This window comes from Medicago truncatula, chromosome 1, assembly GCF_003473485.1.
Source record: "Medicago truncatula cultivar Jemalong A17 chromosome 1, MtrunA17r5.0-ANR, whole genome shotgun sequence".
Lineage (NCBI taxonomy): Eukaryota > Viridiplantae > Streptophyta > Magnoliopsida > Fabales > Fabaceae > Medicago > Medicago truncatula.
The window spans coordinates 32,082,935-32,105,169 of record NC_053042.1 but is presented as its reverse complement, the minus strand read 5'-3'; the positions used below and the strand labels follow the sequence as shown (position 1 = coordinate 32,105,169).

Below are 22,235 nucleotides of genomic sequence, written 5' to 3'. Positions count from 1 at the left end.
TATGTATTACATTTTTGTGATTCATTGTCTCTATTTTTTTAGAAAAAAAATATTAATACAAATAGTAAAATTTTGAAACAAACATAATGGTGACAGTTGCGAATTGCACATGCCAAAATGTCATCAATGATATATTGGCAGTAGATCTTACATCACAGAGAGACAGTATTAGAAAATATAAGTGTGTGTGCTAGTTTGAGATACATTCCAAAATCAAACAAAAATAGAACATATAACAATAGTAAAAACAAATTAGGATTCTCTGCATTTACCTTTTCCTGAACAATATAAATACACATGGGAGCATATATAATAGTTCACACATGGTTAACTCCACAGACTGCCCTGCACCAAATAGTAATAGATAAATAATAGTGACACTGACAGTAGTAAATACAAGTATCCAAAAATGCAGCAATCTGTCCAGAAACAATTGTAATTGAAGCATGCTGATTTTTTTTAACATAGGAGAGAACAAAGTCAGTCTGATCTGATGTAGTAGAAGCAAATCATAATTAAGGATCTACTGTCTTGTTGAGGAGAATCTACTCGATGGTGTACAAAAATAAGTTGGTGGGACAGGAAAAATATAGTGCAAAGGAAAGGAGCATTATTGCATACCCTATCTAATAAGATAAGTACTACTTAGGCACAACACCAAATAAAAAACATTTGGACACACACAAATGATAAAAATCAAAGGGTTAAATAAGTTTTTTTGTCCTTATAAATATGTTAACTTTTAGTTTTAGTCCCTCTAAAAAATTTCTTTGATTATTAGTCCCCCAAAAATTGTACATTCCTTTAAAGTAAACTCATATGCAGAATTCATATTTTTTAATAAAATTTACATAAAAAATGTATAATATTATAAGAATTTCTCTGTATTATATATATATATATATATATAGGTTTGTTAGGATACACCCACTGATTTTATTAAGGTGTGCTTTAGCAAAGATATAACTAATTTTTTTTTTTTTTTACAAAATATAACTAAAAATTTGTTAAATATACTGAATGTTGTCAAAACACTCATTCTAAAAAATAAGTGGGCGTAAGTTAGCAACTCCCACAAGCATTTGCTAAAATACACCAACTTATTTTTTTGAAAGAGTGTTTTAACATGTCATAACTAAAAAGTAGTTAAACACACCCAAAGTTTAGCAAATTCAATATATATATGAGTGAGGATCTGTTGACACCAGGTGTCAACGGATTCTTTGACACCAAATCTTAACCGTCTATTTTATTTCATCTAATGGCTCTCATTAATTCACTAGATCCACATTATATCTCGTCCGTACTTGATTCTTGTTATCTCTCTTGCGGTGAACCCTTACAATTCAACTCAATTTCTTCTGAGCAATTGATTCTTGTTATTCGTATTCGTGTTTACATCTTTTATTCTCTTCACTTCGGTACGGGCAATTTATGCTAAGTGTATGACAGTGATTGCAATTGAGAAAGGTAGTGATTTAACCGTAATTTTATACCCTTTAAATTGAGATGAAAAACCCTTTAAATTTAGATGGTGCCAATTGTATAGAGAAAAAGCATCAAGAATTATCTTTGTTGGAGATGGATAGATGTGATCTCGTTATTGAGATTAGAGAGGAGAACAAAATCAGAACAATTTGCCTAGCAAAGAGGGGAATCAAGGGAAAAAGGTTCACGGGAGTAAGTTAAAAGAATAAGTTTGGGCCTTTAGATTAAAACAATAGACGGTTGAGATTTGGTGTCAACGAATTCGTTGACACCAGGTGTCAACGGATCCTCACTATATATATATATATATATATATATATATATATATATATATATATATATATATATATATATATATATATATATATGCATATCAAATGAGAGGACCTCTTAAAATGAGAGGTGAGAGGAATAAACCTCAACCATTAGATCAAAATTAATGGCTCACATTAAAACTCTTATTGTAGTGACTTATGTGCTTTAATATTGCTCAATTTCTCCATCATCCATCCCTCCGTTTACTCATTTCCAGTTTTCAGTTTTCTTCATTACCGTATTCCTCTCCACTAAAATACATTTATAATGTTCTTTCATTAATTTAACAACCAAATAATTCAATTAAAAAAGTAATATGAAATTATAATATTCCAGAACATCAAAAGCTTAGATAAAAAAACGAACAGGTACAACGCTGACGAACTCCGGCGAAACACCGGCGATTAGGAACAGGAACACCGGCATAGTCCCATCCCTTGTTCCTAATCGCCGGAGTTCATCGTCGGTGTTCCGCCGGAGTTTGTCAGCGTTGTACCTGTTCGTTTTTTTTTTATCTAAGCTTTGATGTTCTGGAATATTATAATTTCATATTACTTTTTTAATTGAATTATTTGGTTGTTAAATTAATGAAAGAACATTAGAAATGTATTTTAGTGGAGAGGAATACGGTAATGAAGAAAACTGAAAACTGGAAATGAGTAAACGGAGGGATGGATGATGGAGAAATTGAGCAATATTAAAGCACATAAGTCACTTCACTACAATAAGAGTTTTAATGTGAGCCATTGATTTTGATCTAATGGTTGAGGTTTATTCCTCCCACCTCTCATTTTAAGAGGTCCTTCTCATTTGATATGCCCTATATATATATATATATATAGTTCGGTATGAGTCACATTCTTGAAGTTTCCCGAAAAACATGCAAATAAGAACAAAACACTCTGAAAAGACTCGTGTTGGTTTGTGGAGGCAGTTGACAATCCTGAAAGCAGTATGGGATTATACACAACCACCTTCCAATGAAAGACAATTTGACCAAGAGGGTAGTGATTCCAATCACTGCTTAGTCTTGCGCGGGAAACAGGGATTAGACTTTGTTATAATAACTCTTTATCACATCTCTAACCATTTAACGCAGTTTAGCATTTTGGGGAAGCTTCTCAAAATACAAACGTGATATTCTTATTATGGTAAGGTTCTCCAATGTTTGGATTATTTGGAAAGAAAGAAATGATATGATTTTCAAAGATAAAGTTGATTCTATCCACCACCTACTTGACAAAATTAAGGCCCTTTTTTTGGATGGTTAAAGGCAAAACACTTCAACTTTGCTTTTATGACTCAATCCTTTATCATGCTTGTAATTTTCTTTGCATTGCTTTTGGTGTTTGTTCCCTTTATCCGATGTAACGACTATTTTCTTTGCTTCTCTCTAGCACTCCTTGTCGAGAGAAAGTAAAGTTGTTTGTTTTTTTGAAGAAACTAAGTTAGCCCACCTAAATTGATTGCAGAAAAATCGAACTAGAGATCTTGAGAAGGAGCACACTCTAATGCCCCCAAACCAATACAACCAGACCAACATAAATAGGTTAAGTAAAGTTGTTTGTTAATTTAATTCCATTTTAGTTTCTTATAAAATATTATGGTAATTATTTACGTCCATCTTCATACTTGTAGGGCATATTTTTATCCTATTTATTGTAGTTATATTTTGTAGACACTACACACGTGTTTATTTGTCTTACTTACAAAGACACATGCACATTATACATCAACTATATTTTTATATTGAGAATGAAAGTTGAACTCACGATATCGCAAGTGTGTGAACTCTTAACTAACCGAATCAACATTTATTGGCTATATTATGTTGTATTTATATATTTTTTATTCATTCAATTAAATATTAATTTTCTCACTGTAATTTTTTTAAGTGAAATTTCTTTTGCAACCTATGTAATTATTTTTTATTTTATTTTTATAGATAGAGCTTAAGTCCAAAAGGAAAACTACGCCAAAATTAAATCCTCTAATATAAGAAGAAAGCAATTGAGTCGGACAAGACTCATAAGCAATCCAACCATCACGAGAATCACACCTTATATGGGCCAAAGCATCGGCACAAGCATTAATGATAAAAAATTTACCTCCCAATCCATATGATATCAATGAGCCATCGAATGCACCGAATCAGACTTCATCTAATAGTGTTTTTTAGTGAATTCCGCTTAAAGCATTTAAGAACAAAATTGAATGTCAAAAATTGACTAATCTTTGTATTTTTTTCGAAGAAACTAATCTTTGTAATTTGTTCTCTCCAAGAAATTCAATTCAAATTTCGTAAAAATATATATAAAAATTAAATCTATTATTTTTTTAGGGTAAATCAATTATTTATAATTAATTTTTTTTTTTCCATCCCTAAGAGCAAGAGCTGACCATTTTCGCACTTCACACCCGAATCTTTTTAACATCATTATTAAATTATTAAACAAAGGACAATAATAATTTGGTATTATTCTACTTTTCTTCTTCTTGTTCAGCGTTGCATGTGAAGAATCAGAAACAAACAACACAGCGTAATGGCTTCTCAGATCCTTAGAAGAACACTCGGAAGCCGCTATTTCGCAAACCACAGATCCTTCTCTTCCGATTCCACTCCGATCCGCGCCACCCTTTTCCCCGGCGATGGTATCGGTCCCGAAATCGCTGATTCCGTCAAACAGGTTCGTTCCTTCCCTTTACTTTTTCATGCGATCTACTCATACTTTAATTCCGTCTATATTTAATTTTGGATCAATCGATGCTTTTTTATTCGAATCCATAAACGAATTGGGTATTTGTTGTTTTCTGATTCTAATTGTTATTGTTATTGTTGTGTTGCAAATAATTTGAATTTTAAAGATTAAGCTTTTGTATTTTCAAAACCAGTGCAAGTGAACGCACTTAATTTGAATTCGAGAAAATAAAATTGAGAACTATGGTTCACTTCATGATTTTACTCCGAATGTATAATCATTCACGGTGTCATGTTTAAGCATGCCATGTGAAAACGGTTGACATAAGGTTGCAGTCTGTTTGTATGGTTTCTCGGTATCAATAGAAAGGGGCGAAAAAACTGTCTGAGATAAGTCATGTGAAAACGGTTGACATAAGGTTGCTGATTCTTTGAAGGCGGTTGTCTATAGCTAATGATTGTGGCATTGATATAAGTATGGCTGGAGGTAATGTGTGTTAGCCCTGACTAGCAATGCTATTGCAAGACCAAAAGCTTAAAATTGAGAGTGGGCTAGTTTGTCGACATGATCAAACTTTTCATAGCTCTTCTATGGAAGGTAGTCAAAGCATGATCGGTAAGGGGGGTAAAATCATAGAATCGATACATAAATTGTAGGATTATACAAAATTCATAAAACTATCAAATTTATGCATAGACATCATATAAAATAGCATAGGTAAGATAAAAAACCTTAAATTACACTTGAAATACTTGTGTAAATTTAAATTCATAAGCATAATTCACATAATAGCATAGTTGCATAACGCTTACACAATTAAAACTTAAAATACTTGTGTAATTAACACGCTAACACTCAAATATCAACATCATAACACTTGAAATACTTATGTAACTAATACATTAAATCAAAGTCATAATTCTCAAACAAATCTACAACTAAAATTGCCTTTTTTAGTTCCACCACCGCAACTATAATCGCAGAACCGTTTCAGAGAAAAGTGGATTACACAGGATTCCACCAAATTGGGATTATGTGTCTACTCATAATCGGTGAGGGCAAGTATAAACGCAAAATCCTAAGATTTTAAGATTAAAATTGGGGTTTTGACTACCAAGTTCTATCAATAAGCTCAAATTTCATCGTCTGTTTTTTTTTTTTTTATTGTAAATTTAAGTTGTACTTGTTATAGCTCTTCTGAAAATATACCGTGAAAGTATGAAACACAAACAAAACAGGGACACTAGGACAAACCAAATCCTACAAATTGTAGGACTTCGACTTGTCACACTCACCCAACATAATGTTTAAGGGAAAAAGGTTTGCCATTCATAATACCATAGATATAAGGTTAACGATTTACAGTATCTTGATATATGTTTCATCTTTCAATAATTGCTCTTTTGTAAGTTCCTCCCAAAAAAACATGGAGCATGTACTCATTAACCCTTGGGGTTTCTATTGATTTTCTTGTACTATGGGCATATTTGTTTGTTTTATTTTGCTTTCTTTGACATGGATTGAAGTTTGTGTTGCTCACTTGTCATTTCCTGTTCACTGACCAATGATTGCCATACTTCATTGTTGGTTGTTTCTTGTTATGTATACGTGTACATTCATAAACATTGAATTTCTATGTTGATTCAAAAGTAAGGCTATGTTAATTATTTCTATTGCAATAATTAGATATTCCAAGCTGCTGATGCGCAAATAGAATGGGAAGAGCATTATGTAGGGACTGAAGTTGACCCTAGAACAAAGAGCTTTCTGACATGGGAAAGTTTAGAATCAGTTAGGCGGAATAAGGTTGGCTTGAAAGGGCCAATGGCCACCCCTATCGGTAAAGGGCATCGTTCACTAAACCTTACTCTAAGAAAAGAGCTTAATTTATATGCCAATGTTCGACCTTGCTACAGCCTTAATGGATACAAAACTCGATACGATAATGTTGATCTCATCACAATCCGTGAAAATACCGAAGGCGAGTATAGTGGACTTGAACATCAGGTAAATTTCACAACAATACATGTCACACATCATAATCCTAATTGTGATTAATATAATTTGTCTAGCAATTTGGGGTTACAGGTTGTGAGGGGTGTAGTAGAAAGTATCAAAATCATTACACGTCAAGCAAGTATAAGGGTAGCTGAGTATGCTTTTCACTACGCCAAGGAACATGGAAGAAAGAGAGTGTCTGCTATACACAAAGCTAACATTATGCAAAAGACTGATGGTCTTTTCCTCAAGGTCTTTTGATATGTGCAAATGCCTATCAATAAAGTCTCAATTTTTTTTCTGTGAATACTAATATTGACTGTTTATGTTTTATTATTTTTAGTGTTGCCGTGAGGTTGCAGAGAAATATCCCGAGATAGTGTACGAGGAAGTTGTCATTGACAATTGCTGCATGATGGTAATATTGGTGAACTGGATATAGGATACAACTGCATTTTGACTTCTTTTTTTGTCTATGAGATTGATACACTGGTTAATTTTTGGACCTTCCACAGCTTGTGAAGAATCCTGGACTCTTTGATGTATTGGTGATGCCTAACCTTTACGGTGATATAATCAGCGACCTGTGTGCTGGCTTGATTGGGGGATTGGGCTTGACACCAAGGTTTTTTTTCTTCTTTTTCCTTTACATTTTGGGCAAAGAATTCTAGAAGCCACAGTTATATCATCTGACAGCATTTTATATATTTTGCAGCCTCAACATTGGTGAGGGAGGTATTGCACTTGCTGAGGCTGTACATGGTTCAGCACCTGATATTGCTGGAAAGGTGAGTTGCGCAAATACTCTTAAACCATATATTATTTGTTCTAAACCTTTTTTTTTTCCCTGGTTATAAGAATATACGGTTTTTTGAGTGCCTGTTTTGTACTTCTGAGCCATATGCCCTTTTTAAGGCATTGGGTGAAACTATTGGGGAATCTTTTGGCAGCTGGTGCAATCCTAATTTAGGTTGTAAGTCAGCTAAGCTAGATTAGGCTTTGCTTAAATAGATCTTGGCTTGTACTGCAAAACTTCAGCCTGAGCTAGATGTTATCTATCATATGCGTTTCTTTCCTTTTTATTTTATTTTGTGGGACTGGCCTAGTGTAAGAGTCTATTTAGAGACTTGCATCCCTGCTTCAAATAGACCAAGAAATTTGCACATAGTTTTTTAATTTTTAATACTTTTAATTCAATTATTTTGTTTTGTATAAAGTTAGAATATTATGTTGAGTTCTAACAAATTATGTAAGTATTATAAAATGTAATATTATATTTAAATTTTAAATAATAATAAACAAATTAGCATTGCAGGTTCAAATAAGCCTTTTTAACTTCCTAGGCTTTAGTCCACTAAGTTATATATGCCTTTTTAAAAGCCTAAGCTTGTTCTATTTGCAATGCAAGATAAACTAGGCGAAGCTAAGCGAAAAATAGGCTAGACATTTGGTTTCTCATTAGTTGTCTGGTTTATTCCTTCTCCTAAGTTGTTGAAAACACAATTACTCAATTATAACGAACAAAATTACAAGAGTTGAAAAAAATGACAAAACCATAGCAGTATTAGTTGGCAATTAGAGACTTACGGTTTTGAATATTAGCTTTGCTATACATTACGAATAAATTAAAATGAAACGAGACATGGAAATGACTGACCATATAGGAAAGATTGTGTAAAAGAGAATACCAATTGAGGGATTTTAAGGTTATCACATATTATTAGCGGAAATTTTGTACATGAATATTTCGTTATATTCAGCTTTTCCCTTTCGATATTGCATATGTGACTAAGGAGTCAACTTTGGTGGATGTGCATCTTTCTCATATATACACTGTTAGATGATATGAAAAATGTCGTTTAGCATCTTCTTTCTCACATATATTCAAGAATACCTTTTTTTTTATAGTATCTTAAATTACCGCTTATAATTATGTTATCATGAATTGTTTTCCTATTTAACTTTGATCAGGGTTCTTGTTTTTGTATAAATAAATGCTGCTTACTCTTGTATCATAACCAGAACTATTCAACCATAATCATAATAGAAAGTTTTATATCTTTCTTTTTTCTCCTCCACTATCTAAAAAAACCATATGAAAGTGGGTATCGTCCGTCTTTCATAACCTAACCTATCGCTTTTCTGTTGTTGAGTTCCCCAAAATCTAGAAGTATAATATAATACTTCTTTTCCTCGTGTCTGTACTGTACGACAAGCCCAACCCATTCTGTCTCTAAAATTTTCTTTATTAATAGTATTTTTAGGTCTAACGCACCGTGAAAATCTCTGTGTGGTTCCTTTCAACCACAACCACAATGTAACATCTTTGTTTTCCACTTTCTTCCACTGTGTTGTCCCTCTTTTCTCATTTAGTCATTTTTTTTCTTTTTTGGGTGCTACCAGACACGTGCCATGTTTCATCTTAAGTTTCCAAAACTTGCAGCCTTGTCTTTCTTCTGCGTATTTAGAATCATTCATTTTCTGGCCAAGTCAGCCTCCATCAGCAGCCGGTGGAAACTCCAATGGTTTTTTCAACTAGACCACCACCATCAGAACTGCGTTCTTTGTTCCACCAGTCCCTTAAAGCTAAGGATAATCAGGATTAATATGTTCCCTTGTGTTTTTTTTTCTGCATCTGTTTTCTCACTTGCACGCAGCAACATCCATGCAACTCTGCACAGATTGGTTCCTTACTTCCTTATCTTGTAGTATCTCTTAAAGTCAATGTTGTTTAACCAATTTTTCTGTGTATTTATGCAGAATTTGGCAAATCCAACAGCTTTGCTGCTGAGCTCTGTCTCAATGTTGCGCCATTTGGATCTCCATGACAAAGCGGATCGGATTCAAAATGCCATTCTTAACACAATTGCTGAAGGGAAGTACCGAACTGCTGATCTTGGTGGCAGTTCAAAGACAACTGAATTTACAAAAGCAATTATTGATCATCTTTGATTTTTTGCTTCGGAGTCGGCAAGAAATTGTTAATTATGATTTTGTTTCAGTCAATTTCTTTTTATTTCCCCAAGTTTTTTGGAGGAGTGGGATTTCCTCAGCTTAATGGGTAAAGCATCTACATATGCGACATTACAACCAAAGGCAAGGAATGGACAAAAATTCAAGTATTTGATGTCCCCTGCTGTCTAATGACAACCCTTGCTAGTCCATTTTAGTATTCATTGTCAATAATATAGCTAAATAAAGCACCTTATGATGTTTAATTCCTTTCTGATCATTACCTTTTTTTAAAAAATTGTGATTATCACCTTTTTTTAATTGTGCAAGTTGTTTGCTTGCTCTAATTTTGCAAAATTCTTATTTGTAATAATAGCAACTTGTTTATGTTCCTGAGAGACGAAGTTGTTGAGTAATTGCCATTAATCCAATCATGTCATGGTTGGGTTTTGTACTACTATATTCGTGTTTGAAATGCTTTCGGTCAATGGATTACTGGCTCTTCAAAGTGGTGAAAAACATTTTTGCCGAAACAAAAATCCAACTCAAATCTCTCTAGTCAATAGTGATAATAGTGGCTACTACTATAGAAAATCTAATTTCGATGCCGTTTTGAGTAGCAGTTGTAGAGCCATCATTAGTGCTTTTGTGAAACTCTTGCAAAATTTAAATTTTTTAGAATAGTTGTTTGATACTGCTATTTAGTTGTCTGATTTGTGTTTGACGAGAAAACTCAAGGATTTTACTAACACTGTATGGGTATAAAGGTGGCATTTACAATGCACAAATTGTTTGATGAATGAATAATAGCCATTGATATATTATTAATTTAAAGGAACGGCCCAGATTTCATGATGGCAACCTTCTCTTAACTTATTGGTGTTAAACATATCACAATAAATTTGATCTCACAAAGAATATTTTATGTACATAATTCCACCCCTACATACCATTGAAAATTCCTATTTTATCCTCTTACCATTTGATTTCATCTGCAGTCTACACTCAATTCTGTTTTTTCATCACCATCTTTTGACAACAACCTCTCATATCCTTTTCCTGTCTTTCTCTTCCAGATCTAGCTTTAATTTAATTTTGAATTTTGAGTTTTAAATTATATTCTTTTTCCTATGCCCTGTTTAAATTTTAACAAAATCAAAATAATTGTTCTACTTCCACACATTCAACAGAAGAGGAGCATTTTGAAGAGAGAGACCACCACTCACTTATGACCCATAAATCTATAGCTTTGAAAGAGGTGGAAGAATAATCTGTCAATGTTGAAGAGAGTGAATAAAGAAAAGATGTGAGTTGTTTGATTTGTTTGTAGAGATGACATTGCAAAAGGACTTATCGGTTCAGATTTGAAAAAGAAATAAATTATTCAACCTTCAAAAGTGGGAAATGGAATAAAATCGAACACATTTATTCATTGATGATGATCTTTTTAGAGTTAATGGACAAAACGATTTTGCTGGTGAAATGAATGCATATCTGAAAATATGAAGAAAATAGAGGCATACAGATTGTTTTTCATATACTCAATGAAATTTGACAAGCTATTTAGCAACATTAATTCTTCTTTCATCTGAATAACTTTTCGTTGTGGAAAAAGAAAGCAGCTCCAGTATAGTATGAACCAAGTGGTTGAAATTTTTTTCTAACTTTTCTCTTGCTCGAAGTTACTATGAAAATATGACTCTTATGTATCAGTTCTAACTTTTAAGTATAGGATAAATGCTGTAACAGCAACGCCTTATATCATCCTTTGCTGTGTTTGTATTTTGATTTATGTGTCAATTAGAAGGCCAAGACCCAAACACACAAGTCCTGGATCATTGGAAACAACCCTTCATGATAAGCTATTTTTTGTTATTTAATTGTTTTTCTCCATATGCCAATATTCAAACAAATTCTAAGATTGCGGGGGTTAAAAGCTATTGTGATTTGTAAGTATTAGCTGAAATTTGTGGATTGTGGTAGGTATTTTTCATTAACTGAGGGTTTGTGGTAGGTGTTGTCACAAGTGCTAATGTAATCAATTTTTCTCCCTTTGAATTTCTTTTTCCCAAATAAAAAATAAACACAAACATGTTATTTTCTTATTTTCGGTATTGTTGGAGTTTAGGCAAGTGTTTAAAATAAATAAACAATTGCATAAAAGAGTGATCGTTGATTTTAGTAAGAGGGTTTGTCGTGGAGCTGTGGTATGCCATACACTCTCCACGTTCTAGCCAATGGACCCTACTGGGTTGGTGGATGGAGGGAGACCAGTGACCATTGGTGAGGGTGGCGGACCCAAAATGACAATAATAATAATAATAAATAATAAAAATTAACAACTGACAAAATATCCTCTTCAAAAAAACAATAGACAAAATAGTATCATTTTAAGAAGAGCTTTTTCTAAAAAAATAATATCCAATGAATTTAATTTACTCTTTTATGATTTACACATAAAAATTCATTGTGTCACATTGTTCTACTTTTGTAAAAGTATTTTGGATTGAATGCCAACATGATCCCTCAATTTTATAGTATGTTATATTGTTTAGAAATGACGACATTATGAGACTAAGTTTTGTATCCTCATCTCGCACTATATGTAAAATATTCATACCTAATATTCTTTGTTGGGGTTGAAATTTTACAATAAAATTCATAAACAGACATCTTAGTTATAAAAAATACTAATAAAATAAAGTTGAAGTTGGGATTAAATTGGATATCTGAAATGAGATATCGATGCATGCAACTATAATTTTTTTTTTGTTGTACAAATGCAACTATAAATATTATTAATTATTAGATATAACTTAAATCCATTAAAAATATTATCTCTGTTAAAGTATATTTTTTAATCCATAATTTCACACCAATCAATGATTGAATTTTGAATCAAATAGTTAAAAGATTGAAACATCTATCCCTTGTCTCGCAACAAATTAGTGTCTATTTTTCATTCCTTCCCTAAAAAATAAACAGTCATAAACTAACTAAATTAACTTCAATTTTTTCTTTCAAAATCTGATTAATAAATAAAGGTTCTTGTTAACTAATGTTTCGGGTATTCTTTAAGCATTCAAAAAGAAAAAATTATTTTATAAAAAAGTTAAATATTTCAATTTTTAATGCATTCATTACATAAATTTTTAAAATATGGTACTTTTTAAGAGTCTTAAAAAATGTTCCAAGGACACTTGTCAACATTTCCCATAAATAAATAATGTGTTTGTAACTTTTTTAAACTTGAAGTTTGATTTGTAAAATAATTTGAAGAATTATTATTTTATTTTTTTGAGGGATTTTGAAGAATTAATTGTGAAGTAGTAGTAGTAAAAAGTTGGAATTATTATGAAAGGAATGAAAATAACTTTACCAACCGACAAAATGCATGCCAAACCAATCAAAAAAATAAAAGCACTTTTATTTAATTATGATCATCATATAATAAAAAGCCATATGTAAGAAGCAGGGTAGATCTAAATCACATTCACTAGTGACTTTATTTAAACCACCTACTTCACTCTCTCATTTCATCATTCATTCACATTCAACATCTCTTCTCTCGCCTCTCTCTGTTTTTTCGCATCCATAATCAGTAATGGCTTTGGAAGGTGTTCTTCTCGGTATGGGTAATCCCCTTCTCGACATCTCTGCTGTCGTCGATGAAGATTTCTTGAAAAAGTACGTTTCTTCTTTCTTACATCTTTTTTGTTTTTGTTGATTTGAATAATAAAAGGTGAAATGAATCAGATCTCATAGTTTTGGTTTTGAATTTGATTTACAGGTTTGATATCCAGTTGAACAATGCCATTCTCGCTGAAGATAAGCACAAATCTATGTAAGATTTCCGACTTTACGTTTTTTTTTTTTTTTTTTTTTTTTTTTCTCATTTCAGATTCATTTTCGGATCAGTATCATATTAACCATTAACGTTTTCTGGTAGAATGTTATGTGGGATAATCTTGAGTTTAACTTATTTATTTTCGAGAAATCATGTTTGAACATGTTTTTGTTTTTTGTGTATTTTGAAATACGCGTAAAATATACAAGATAGAAAGTAGCAGAGTCAAAGATTAATATATTATGTTGTGCTAGAATGCTATTTACGATAATATAATCTCGAGTTTACCTTATTTGTTTTGGTCTCTGTTGTACCGACACTTGTTGCACCAACACTTTGCGTTTTCGGTGTCCGACACTGATCTGACACCAACATGACACTGACACTTGTTATTACATTGAATTATGTCATTTTTCAAAATTTTATTGGTGTCCACGCGTCAGTGTCGTCATGTCTGGTGTCCATGTCCATGCTTCATTTTGGTTGTCTGAGCTGTCAGGTAACATGCTAATTTTATTTGATTTTGTGCTAGAATGTATTTTAGTATAATCTTGAGTTTAACTTATTTACTTTGGTTGTTTGAGTCTTTTGAGAGTTTGGTAAACATCCTAATTAAGGTTTTGATGTGATGTAATAATTGGTTGGAGATTTTTCCATCTCAGTTTTGGAAAGATTTTTAGCTGTTTTTATCGGCTATATTCTTTTTGTTTTAGTAATTAGAAATTTTATGAAAAGATAAGATGTTTTATGAGTTCATATGATCCTATGATTGTTTCAGGTATGATGAAATGGCTGCTAAATATAATGTGGAGTACATTGCTGGAGGTAATTACACTAGATCTGAATTGTTGTGTTTTAATTTATAGATTATTGTGTTTCCGGGAAGGAAAGTAACATTTTTTTTTTATGTTTATGATTTTTCTTTTTTCAGGAGCTACTCAGAATTCAATCAGGGTTGCTCAGGTATGTGCAGTGTGTAATTTCTTTTATATTAGTTGGAGCTGAATCTTGAGTAGCTGTTGTAAAAATAGCTTATCATTTTGATTTTGCTTCTTACAGTGGATGCTTCAAGTTCCCGGGGCCACTAGTTACATTGGTTGCATCGGAAAGGACAAGTTTGGTGAGGAGATGACCAAGAACTCTAAACAAGCTGGTGTTAATGTAAGTTTAATCTTGTAATTTTGTCTTCTTGTTTCTTTTTCGATCTGCGACACTGTACCAGACCATTGAATCCAGTTCTGAAATTAACTTATTCATTTAACAACTAGGTTCACTATTATGAAGATGAGAATACACCTACAGGAACTTGTGCTGTTTGTGTGGTTGGTGGTGAAAGGTAAGAGGATCAAGCTTTCCTTGACTTTTTTCTTATTCGAAGTATTAATGGGAAAAAATAATAAAATTTTGCAATGTCTTAAAATAGTGTACATCTTCAGCTTAATATATATATTTTTATTGCAAAATCGTTGTTTTAAGCCTTCTTTTCGATTGCATCTGATTGTAGGTCACTTATTGCCAACTTATCAGCTGCAAATTGCTACAAGGTCGACCATTTGAAGCAACCCGAAAATTGGGCATTAGGTACCTTGTTGATCTGTTCAGTATCTATTTTTATCTCCATTAAATGTGAATCATCAAGATGACTAACATTTGGTATTGTGCATTTTTTATATAAATAGTTGAGAAGGCCAAATATTTCTATATTGCTGGCTTTTTCCTTACTGTATCCCCTGAATCCATTCAATTAGTTGCCGAGCATGCAGCAGCAAATAACAAGGTTAGATATGATTAAAACTCTGCCTTCCCTTTCTACTGGAAGTATTTGATACTCAAGTATTTTACTCCCTTGTGAAGGTCTTCATGATGAACCTTTCTGCACCATTTATCTGCGAGTTCTTCAAGGATCCACAGGAGAAAGCTCTGCCGTAAGAATCCTAAACTGTTAAATTGAAATAAATTATTTTTTTCTTATTGATCTTTAAGGATTTGCATTCTGGGATTCAGGTATATGGACTATGTTTTTGGAAATGAGACTGAAGCAAGAACATTTTCCAAAGTTCATGGCTGGGAGGTAAATCGTTACTTTGCAGATCTGTACCCTTGCGGTTTTGCTTTTACATTTCATTTAGTAACTCATCTTGGTTCTTTTCCTGTTGACCAGACTGAAAATGTCGAGGAGATAGCTTTAAAGATATCCCAGTTGCCAAAGGCATCAGAGGCACGCAAAAGGATTACTGTTATCACACAGGGTGCTGATCCCGTATGTGTTGCTCAAGATGGGAAAGTGACATTGTACCCTGTTATACTATTACCTAAAGAGAAATTAGTTGATACCAATGGAGCAGGTATTGCCCTTTTGCTTTTTGTAGTTGTGCTGATGAGTAGAAAAAAATCCCATTCAAGGTCAATTTGTAATTGATGTTACGTGCTAGTCGTAATATTCTTTTCTTCTGTTTTTGTAGGAGATGCCTTTGTTGGAGGATTTCTTTCACAATTGGTTCAGGAGAAGCCTATTGAAGAATGTGTTAGAGCTGGGTGTTATGCAGCAAATGTTATCATCCAAAGGTCTGGCTGCACTTACCCAGAGAAGCCTGATTTTCATTAAGTGATTCTCCCGATTTGATTACTATTATGAAATTTTGATTATTGAGAACGATTTTAGTCGCATTTCAATAGTTGCACTCTAACTGGTTTGGGATTTTTTTTTAAATCCCTGACTAGGGAGAAGGAGTGAGAAAGTTGCTGAGGGAGACAAAATTCAAATAAGTTTATGTATTTGAAGTCCTATTATCTGGGCATCATATCTTATTTTTGCTGTTTGTTATCACATGTCTTTTTCCTATTTTGGTTAAATGTAGCTAATGTTGCTATGAAAATAGCTATTGTTGCTTTACATGTTTGTCATTTTAATTTCTTTTGGTATCTTTTTTGTTTACATGTTATGACACGTTTGTTTGTGGATATAGTATTTAATACTGTATTCGCAGTTCATAATCGTGCTTACCCACTAAACATATAAATGAGGTTTAAATGAGATTGGTATTGATTGTTTAGTTTATCAATACAATTGTGATTAAACCTCCCCAACCAAAAAAAAAAAAAAGAAACAGAAATTTCCATCTATCAAAACAATGATATGAGATATAAATTGATATTTCACACTTCTTCTAAACACGTTGGTATACAATATGCGATGGAGCAGATACTAGAGTTTTATTTTTTGGTCTAATAATAATAATTGTGGCTGTTTAAGAATGAAGATTACAACAGAATGATATCTAAATATTCTGGGCTGAAACACCACCTACATGATTGAGGCCATAATATTCCAACATAATTCAATTATTTTTCATTTCTTTCAAGAGGAGACATTTTTATAGTACTTAGCCTTTCACTCCAATTATAAGACATAATATGAAGAGGTAATCAAATAGAGGTACTCATGGCTTCGATAGAGCTTCTGTCTGTAAAGCCATCCCCTATTTTATCCTACTGTCCCAGATTTTCTTTTAAGTTCTTTGATTGATAATATGAAGTGAAACATTAGCTTCTTTAACAAAAATTAATAACATTTTCTTATAAGCACTTTGCAAAGTTTGCATATGATATGATAGTGGTGGGAGGAACCAACCTCACTGGCTCCCTACTATTATTATTTATAATTTATGCATCCCTTATTAGTCACTTGTCAACATCTTTGGGACGTAATTAAGGAGCTGATTGAGAGTATAAGACCAATTAGATTTCAAAGCCATTTTAGATGAGCATGGAAGGGGGTATTAAGGAACTGTTCATTCCGAGGAATGAAAGGTGACTCCACTTTTTTTTACCCATTGGCAGACTCTGTAGAAGTTAAAAATTTGGATTGATTTTGAGACAGTCGTTTGATTTAAAGATTAAAATAACACCAGTTTAGTTTGGATTGCTCCACTGAAAATTTGACCCAGTTATTCCGCATTCAGAGTCACGGACTGTATTCTCTGAGGGGTTGATGGAAAATTCTGTTCACTTATTCTGCATTGCAATTATGCTTCTGATATCTGGCTGGCGGTGTTCCAATGGCTAGGTGTTGTCCTTATAACCCCCAATATAACCAGGTCCGGCAGTTGTAAAAGATTAAGGAGAGGTCTGAAGTTGATTTGGAAGGCAAGAAACGACCGTCTATTTAATAGTCGTGTGCTGTTGGCGATATAAGTAGTTGACGAAATAAAAGTGTTGGTGTGGTGTTGGTACTTAGGAAGGATGACAAAAACCCCGTGTCTCTTCTCTTGTACGAGTGGTCTTGGAATCCTGTTAATTGTTTTGCTCAATGATTGCAGAGATTTAGGGCGTCAGCTAGCAGAGGCGTTAATAGCCTATGTAGCAGGTAATTGGGTGTCTGTAGGGCTACTTCTGTCTCAGTTCATTTTTTATCTGGGAATGCCATTCTGTTTCGTGTGAGTGCCCTGTTCTGTTTTGGTAGCAGGATGTTTTTTTGAGTTGGGCGTGTACTTGCTTTTGGGCAATTTGCTATCAGCTATGCTCCAGTTTGTGTGGGCTGTAATCAGGGCACTGTTGTTCTTTACTTTCATTGTAAATTATTTTGCTTTGATACCTCAATCTCCTGGTGCAGTTTTCCTGTATTTTTTGGCACCATTCCGGATACTTCTTGTGTTTGGATTTGGGGTATATCAATATGTCTAAAAAAATATACATCAGTAACTCCCTTTTACTGAATGCTTGGATTTAGGAGAATCTTAACCCATCCATAATGAGGTATGAGATTGGCTATTATTGCAGCTTTAATTCAGTTGGCATAACTGAGTACAACCTTGGTATTGCATCTGTTATTTTGCAGATGTACCCTACAAAATATGGATAGTGGAAATTATGGGTGGTTATGCTTTATTCATGGTTGAAAACAGTAGTAAAACCTTTAGGTATGGAACTGTACCTAAATTTAGTCCTTTTGGAAAACTCTCCATTACAACATGGATAAACAATTCTTTCACAAACATAACAGGTTATATGTTTCTTAATTGGGAAAGCATTGAGTAAGCTCAACAACTGGGAAAGAACAGGTACTTGAAATAATTGAACTTAGATGTCTTAATGCAGAAAATACTGATATTGAATTCTTTACAATATTTTTGGTAAAGTTATTTTCACTCTGTCAAAAAGCTTTAGATTAGAAGTCCATATATTACTGTGATGACATACCTTGGTATTAAAAGAGTAAGTTTAACGTGAATATATCAGAGTTTTTGATGCATTGGTTATTAAGTTGTTTGATTTATGAGGTCTAAAATTCTAAATATCAGAGTTAGTAAAAATTAACAATGATAAACATGACTGAATTAGTAACAAAAGGGGTATTCTTCAAACAAACAAAAAAAAGTAACAAAAGGGGTATAATTATTGGAGATACAAAGATGAAAGATGATATCAAATGCGGTATGTAATGTATGTTTTGAAATGTGTGATAGATAAAAGCGAAATAAATATGATGTTACGTCCCCGGTCCTATTTATAAGAAAATTTTTTTAAAAAATTATTTGGTTCTATTTATAATAAAATGTCACAACTTTAAAGGTATAGTTATTGCTTAAAAGATTTTTTTACCCCTCATTAAGTCTTTATCTTTTTAATATTGGTAGATGTATTTAATGTTTCACAATTTTTTATAAGGGTATATTTGTAAAAATATTCAAAAAATTACAATAATTGATGATTGTATTGGTTTTAATGTTTCTTGGTTTTTCTTATAATAAGGACCGGAGGGAGGAGTATATATTTTGAAGTTGAAATAAAACCATTGATAAAGAAAGTATATTAAACTTCATTATTATTCTGTTTTAAATTTGCTATTCATGTCTTATTTGGAATGAAATATAAATTTGTTATGTTAAGGTAACAACCTACAGTGAAGACTTTGAAGATGAGAAGGAAGTTTCCCATATTGGTCCACACGGAAGATGAGAAGGAAGTTTCAGTCTTGGTAGTAAAAGTGTAGACTTGGTAGCCAAAACTTCAGAAAATAAATGGAACAGATAATATTGCATATCTATGCTAACCTACTCTTGTTTTAACTTATTCATACCCAAACTCTTTTCTCATCCAATTTCTGTCAATTCTCATGGCTATACGATCGCATTCCTCTTCCTCTTCAATTTCCTATGGATTCACATACCAAGTGTTCCTCAGTTTTAGGGGCAGTGACACTCGTGACGGTTTCACTGGCCATCTCTATAAGGCCCTTGACGACAAGGGAATTCACACATTCATTGATGATTGTGATCTTGAGAGAGGAGAAGAAATCACACCGTCATTCATCAAGGCCATTGAAAAATCTTGAATTTTTATTCCTGTGTTATCTATCAACTATGCCTCTTCTTCATTTTGTTTGGACGAACTTGTCCACATCATTCACTGCTACAAGACAAAGGGTCGCCTAGTTTTGCCTGTTTTCTTGGCGTGGATCCTACTGATGTGCGACATCATACAGGGAGTTATGGCAAAGATCTTACTAAGCATGGTGAGAGGTTCCAAAATAACAAGAAAAACATGGAGCGATTGCACCAATGGAAGATAGCTCTAACCCAAGCTGCTAACTTGTCCGGCTACCATTATAGTCCAGGGTACCTTACAATACTTAAATCTTGTTTTTCCTCTTTATATTTTTAATTTATATTCCCCAATAACCTCATCTTAAAGCTTAAATAGAAAATATTTTATTTATTTATGTTTTTAAACAAGTATAAGATATTTATATGTCAAAATAGTTAGAGTTGTATGATGTATTTGTGATCCTGATATTGGTGTATGCACTAACTTACCTTAATGGAGATTAACATATATGAATACAAGTTTATTCAGGAGATAATCAAAGGCACCTCCGACAGGATCAATCGTGTTTTTTTACATGTTGCAAAATATCCTGTTGGATTACAATCTCAAGTACAACAAGTGAAATTGCTTCTCGATAAGGGATATGATGATGAGGTCCACATGGTAGGACTTTATGATACTGGAGGCTTGGGTAAATCAACACTTGCAAAAGCAATTTATAATTTCATTGCTGATCAATTTGAAGGTTTATGTTTTCTAGAAGATGTGAGAGAGAATTCAACTCCATCCAACTTGAAACATCTCCAGGAAGAGCTCTTTTTGAAACAGTTAGATCGGACATTAAGTTAGGAGGTGTTAGTGAGGGAATTACAATCATAAAACAAAGGCTACATAGAAATAAAATTCTTTTGATTCTTGATGATGTCGACAAACTGGAGCAGCTGGAGGCTTTGGCTGGAGGACTCGATTGGTTCGGTCGTGGAAGCAGGGTCATCATTACCACTCGAGACAAACACTTACTAACCTGTCATGGGATAGAAAGTATGCATTCGGTAGAAGGGTTGTATGGGACGGAAGCGCTTGAATTGTTGACGTGGATGGCTTTTAAAAATAACAAAGTTCCTTCAAGTTATGAAGATGTTTTAAATCGTGCAGTTTCATATGCTTCAGGCCTTCCCTTAGTTATAGATGTTAAACTCGGAGAAATGAGGGATATTAAACTCAGAGAGACTAAGGGCCTGTTTGAATCAATTCCCGTTTTCAGTTCTCAAATTTTCATTTATAAATTAGTTTTTAAAAACTATTTTTGAAGAAGAAAATAAAAGAAAAAATGTTTGGCAATCAAATTAGCAAAAACTGTTTTCAGGATTAATGTTATTACGGAAATGCCATTAATGAAAAGAGCTAGTTCTCAGTGTTTTTAGTTTGCAAAGGAAAATCAAACCAAAAAAGAAAAACACCTAAAATCAGTTTCTGTTTTTTAGTTTTGAAAACTGATTTTTTCAAAATTGTTTCCGAAACTGTTATTTCAAAAGTGTTTAATCAAACAAGTTTTTAGTTCTTTAATTTTTAAAAACAACAAAACAGTTTTTAAAAACTAAATCAAACAGGCCCTAAGAAATGAGGGTCAAAACTGTATCCCCCTTCATTCTGATTTCTCATATAAATACAATGTATTTACAAGTTGCCAAGTTGACTTTCAACCCACTAAATTAGCTAAACTGACGTGTATATATTTACAACTAATTATGCTAATTGAAAGGATGATTATTTGACTATTACAAATAAATGTGCAATCTTATAGAATTTGATTTGCCATTAATTCCATTGACATCCCCCCTCAAATTGATGTTGGTAAATCTACAAGCATCAATTTGCCAAGTAGAAAATTGTGCCGCTGACGTGTCAAACTTTTAGTGAAAATGTCAGTTGTTTGAACAGATGTTGAGACATGTGGTAGATTGATGATTCTTCGATCATAGGCTTCTCGAATAGAGTGACAATCAACCTCGATGTGTTTCGTCCGTTCATGGTAAACTGGATTTGCTGCAATCTAAATGGCACTGGTGTTGTCAGCATGCAGCGGAGTCGGTTGATCTTGAGAGAATCCAAGCTCTGTTAGAAGTCCACGCAACCATATTATTTCAGAACAAGCAGCAGACATTGCGCGGTATTCTGCTTCAGTGGATGACTTTGAGACTGAATCTTGTTTCTTACATTTCCATGAAATAGGAGCATTTCCTAGGAACATACACCAACCAGTAGTAGATTTTCTTGTGTCTGGACAGCCAGCCCAATCGGCATTACTATATGCTTGGAGTTTGATTGATGAACCAACAGGAAAAAATAAACCACGCTTTAGGCTGCCAAGGAGGTATCTAATGATTCGTTGCACTGCTGAAAGATGAAAATGTCGTGGAGCTTGCATGAACTTACTAACTGTGTGTACAACAAAAGAAATATCTGGGCGAGTGATAGTTACATAGATGAGACTTCCAACCAGTTTGCGATATTGAGTGGGATCATCAAGGTGGTCACCTTCATCTCTTCTATATTTAACATTAACTTCCATGGGAGTGTCTACAGGGGTTGCATTTGTGAGTCCAGCT

At 33.1% G+C, this 22,235-nt stretch overlaps 2 protein-coding genes and 1 pseudogene across 2 annotated transcripts; all 3 read left to right on the top strand.

Annotated features, from left to right (window-relative positions):
* Positions 1-4,260: 4,260 nt before the first annotated feature.
* Positions 4,261-9,909, top strand: LOC11434137 (isocitrate dehydrogenase [NAD] catalytic subunit 5, mitochondrial). The gene is made up of 7 exons (XM_003590421.4): positions 4,261-4,490; positions 6,189-6,509; positions 6,591-6,752; positions 6,844-6,918; positions 7,016-7,125; positions 7,216-7,288; positions 9,261-9,909. Exons 1-7 carry the CDS (start codon positions 4,347-4,349, stop codon positions 9,450-9,452), a joined length of 1,077 nt encoding a protein of 358 aa, XP_003590469.1. The 5' UTR covers positions 4,261-4,346; the 3' UTR covers positions 9,453-9,909.
* Positions 9,910-12,923: 3,014 nt separating this feature from the next.
* On the top strand, positions 12,924-16,175 carry LOC11421324 (adenosine kinase 2). The gene is made up of 12 exons (XM_003590419.3): positions 12,924-13,139; positions 13,243-13,296; positions 14,078-14,124; positions 14,231-14,262; positions 14,359-14,460; positions 14,568-14,635; positions 14,804-14,880; positions 14,979-15,076; positions 15,154-15,224; positions 15,304-15,370; positions 15,461-15,644; positions 15,762-16,175. The coding sequence occupies exons 1-12, from the start codon at positions 13,057-13,059 to the stop codon at positions 15,902-15,904; spliced, it is 1,026 nt and encodes a 341-aa protein (XP_003590467.1). The 5' UTR covers positions 12,924-13,056; the 3' UTR covers positions 15,905-16,175.
* A 2-nt stretch (positions 16,176-16,177) lies between these two features.
* On the top strand, positions 16,178-21,259 carry LOC11433270 (disease resistance protein RPV1-like; annotated as a pseudogene).
* Positions 21,260-22,235: the final 976 nt, after the last annotated feature.

Excerpts from the sequence above, each read along its gene's own strand:
- LOC11421324 (XM_003590419.3), top strand. The coding sequence starts at position 13,057 with ATGGCTTTGGAAGGTGTTCTTCTCGGTATGGGTAATCCCCTTCTCGAC. Across the intron at positions 15,077-15,153 it reads ATGCAGCAGCAAATAACAAG|GTCTTCATGATGAACCTTTC; the intron begins GTTAGATATGAT and ends TCCCTTGTGAAG. Across the intron at positions 15,225-15,303 it reads CCACAGGAGAAAGCTCTGCC|GTATATGGACTATGTTTTTG; the intron begins GTAAGAATCCTA and ends TCTGGGATTCAG.
- LOC11434137 (XM_003590421.4), top strand. The coding sequence starts at position 4,347 with ATGGCTTCTCAGATCCTTAGAAGAACACTCGGAAGCCGCTATTTCGCA. Across the intron at positions 6,510-6,590 it reads ATAGTGGACTTGAACATCAG|GTTGTGAGGGGTGTAGTAGA; the intron begins GTAAATTTCACA and ends TTGGGGTTACAG. Across the intron at positions 6,753-6,843 it reads CTGATGGTCTTTTCCTCAAG|TGTTGCCGTGAGGTTGCAGA; the intron begins GTCTTTTGATAT and ends TATTATTTTTAG.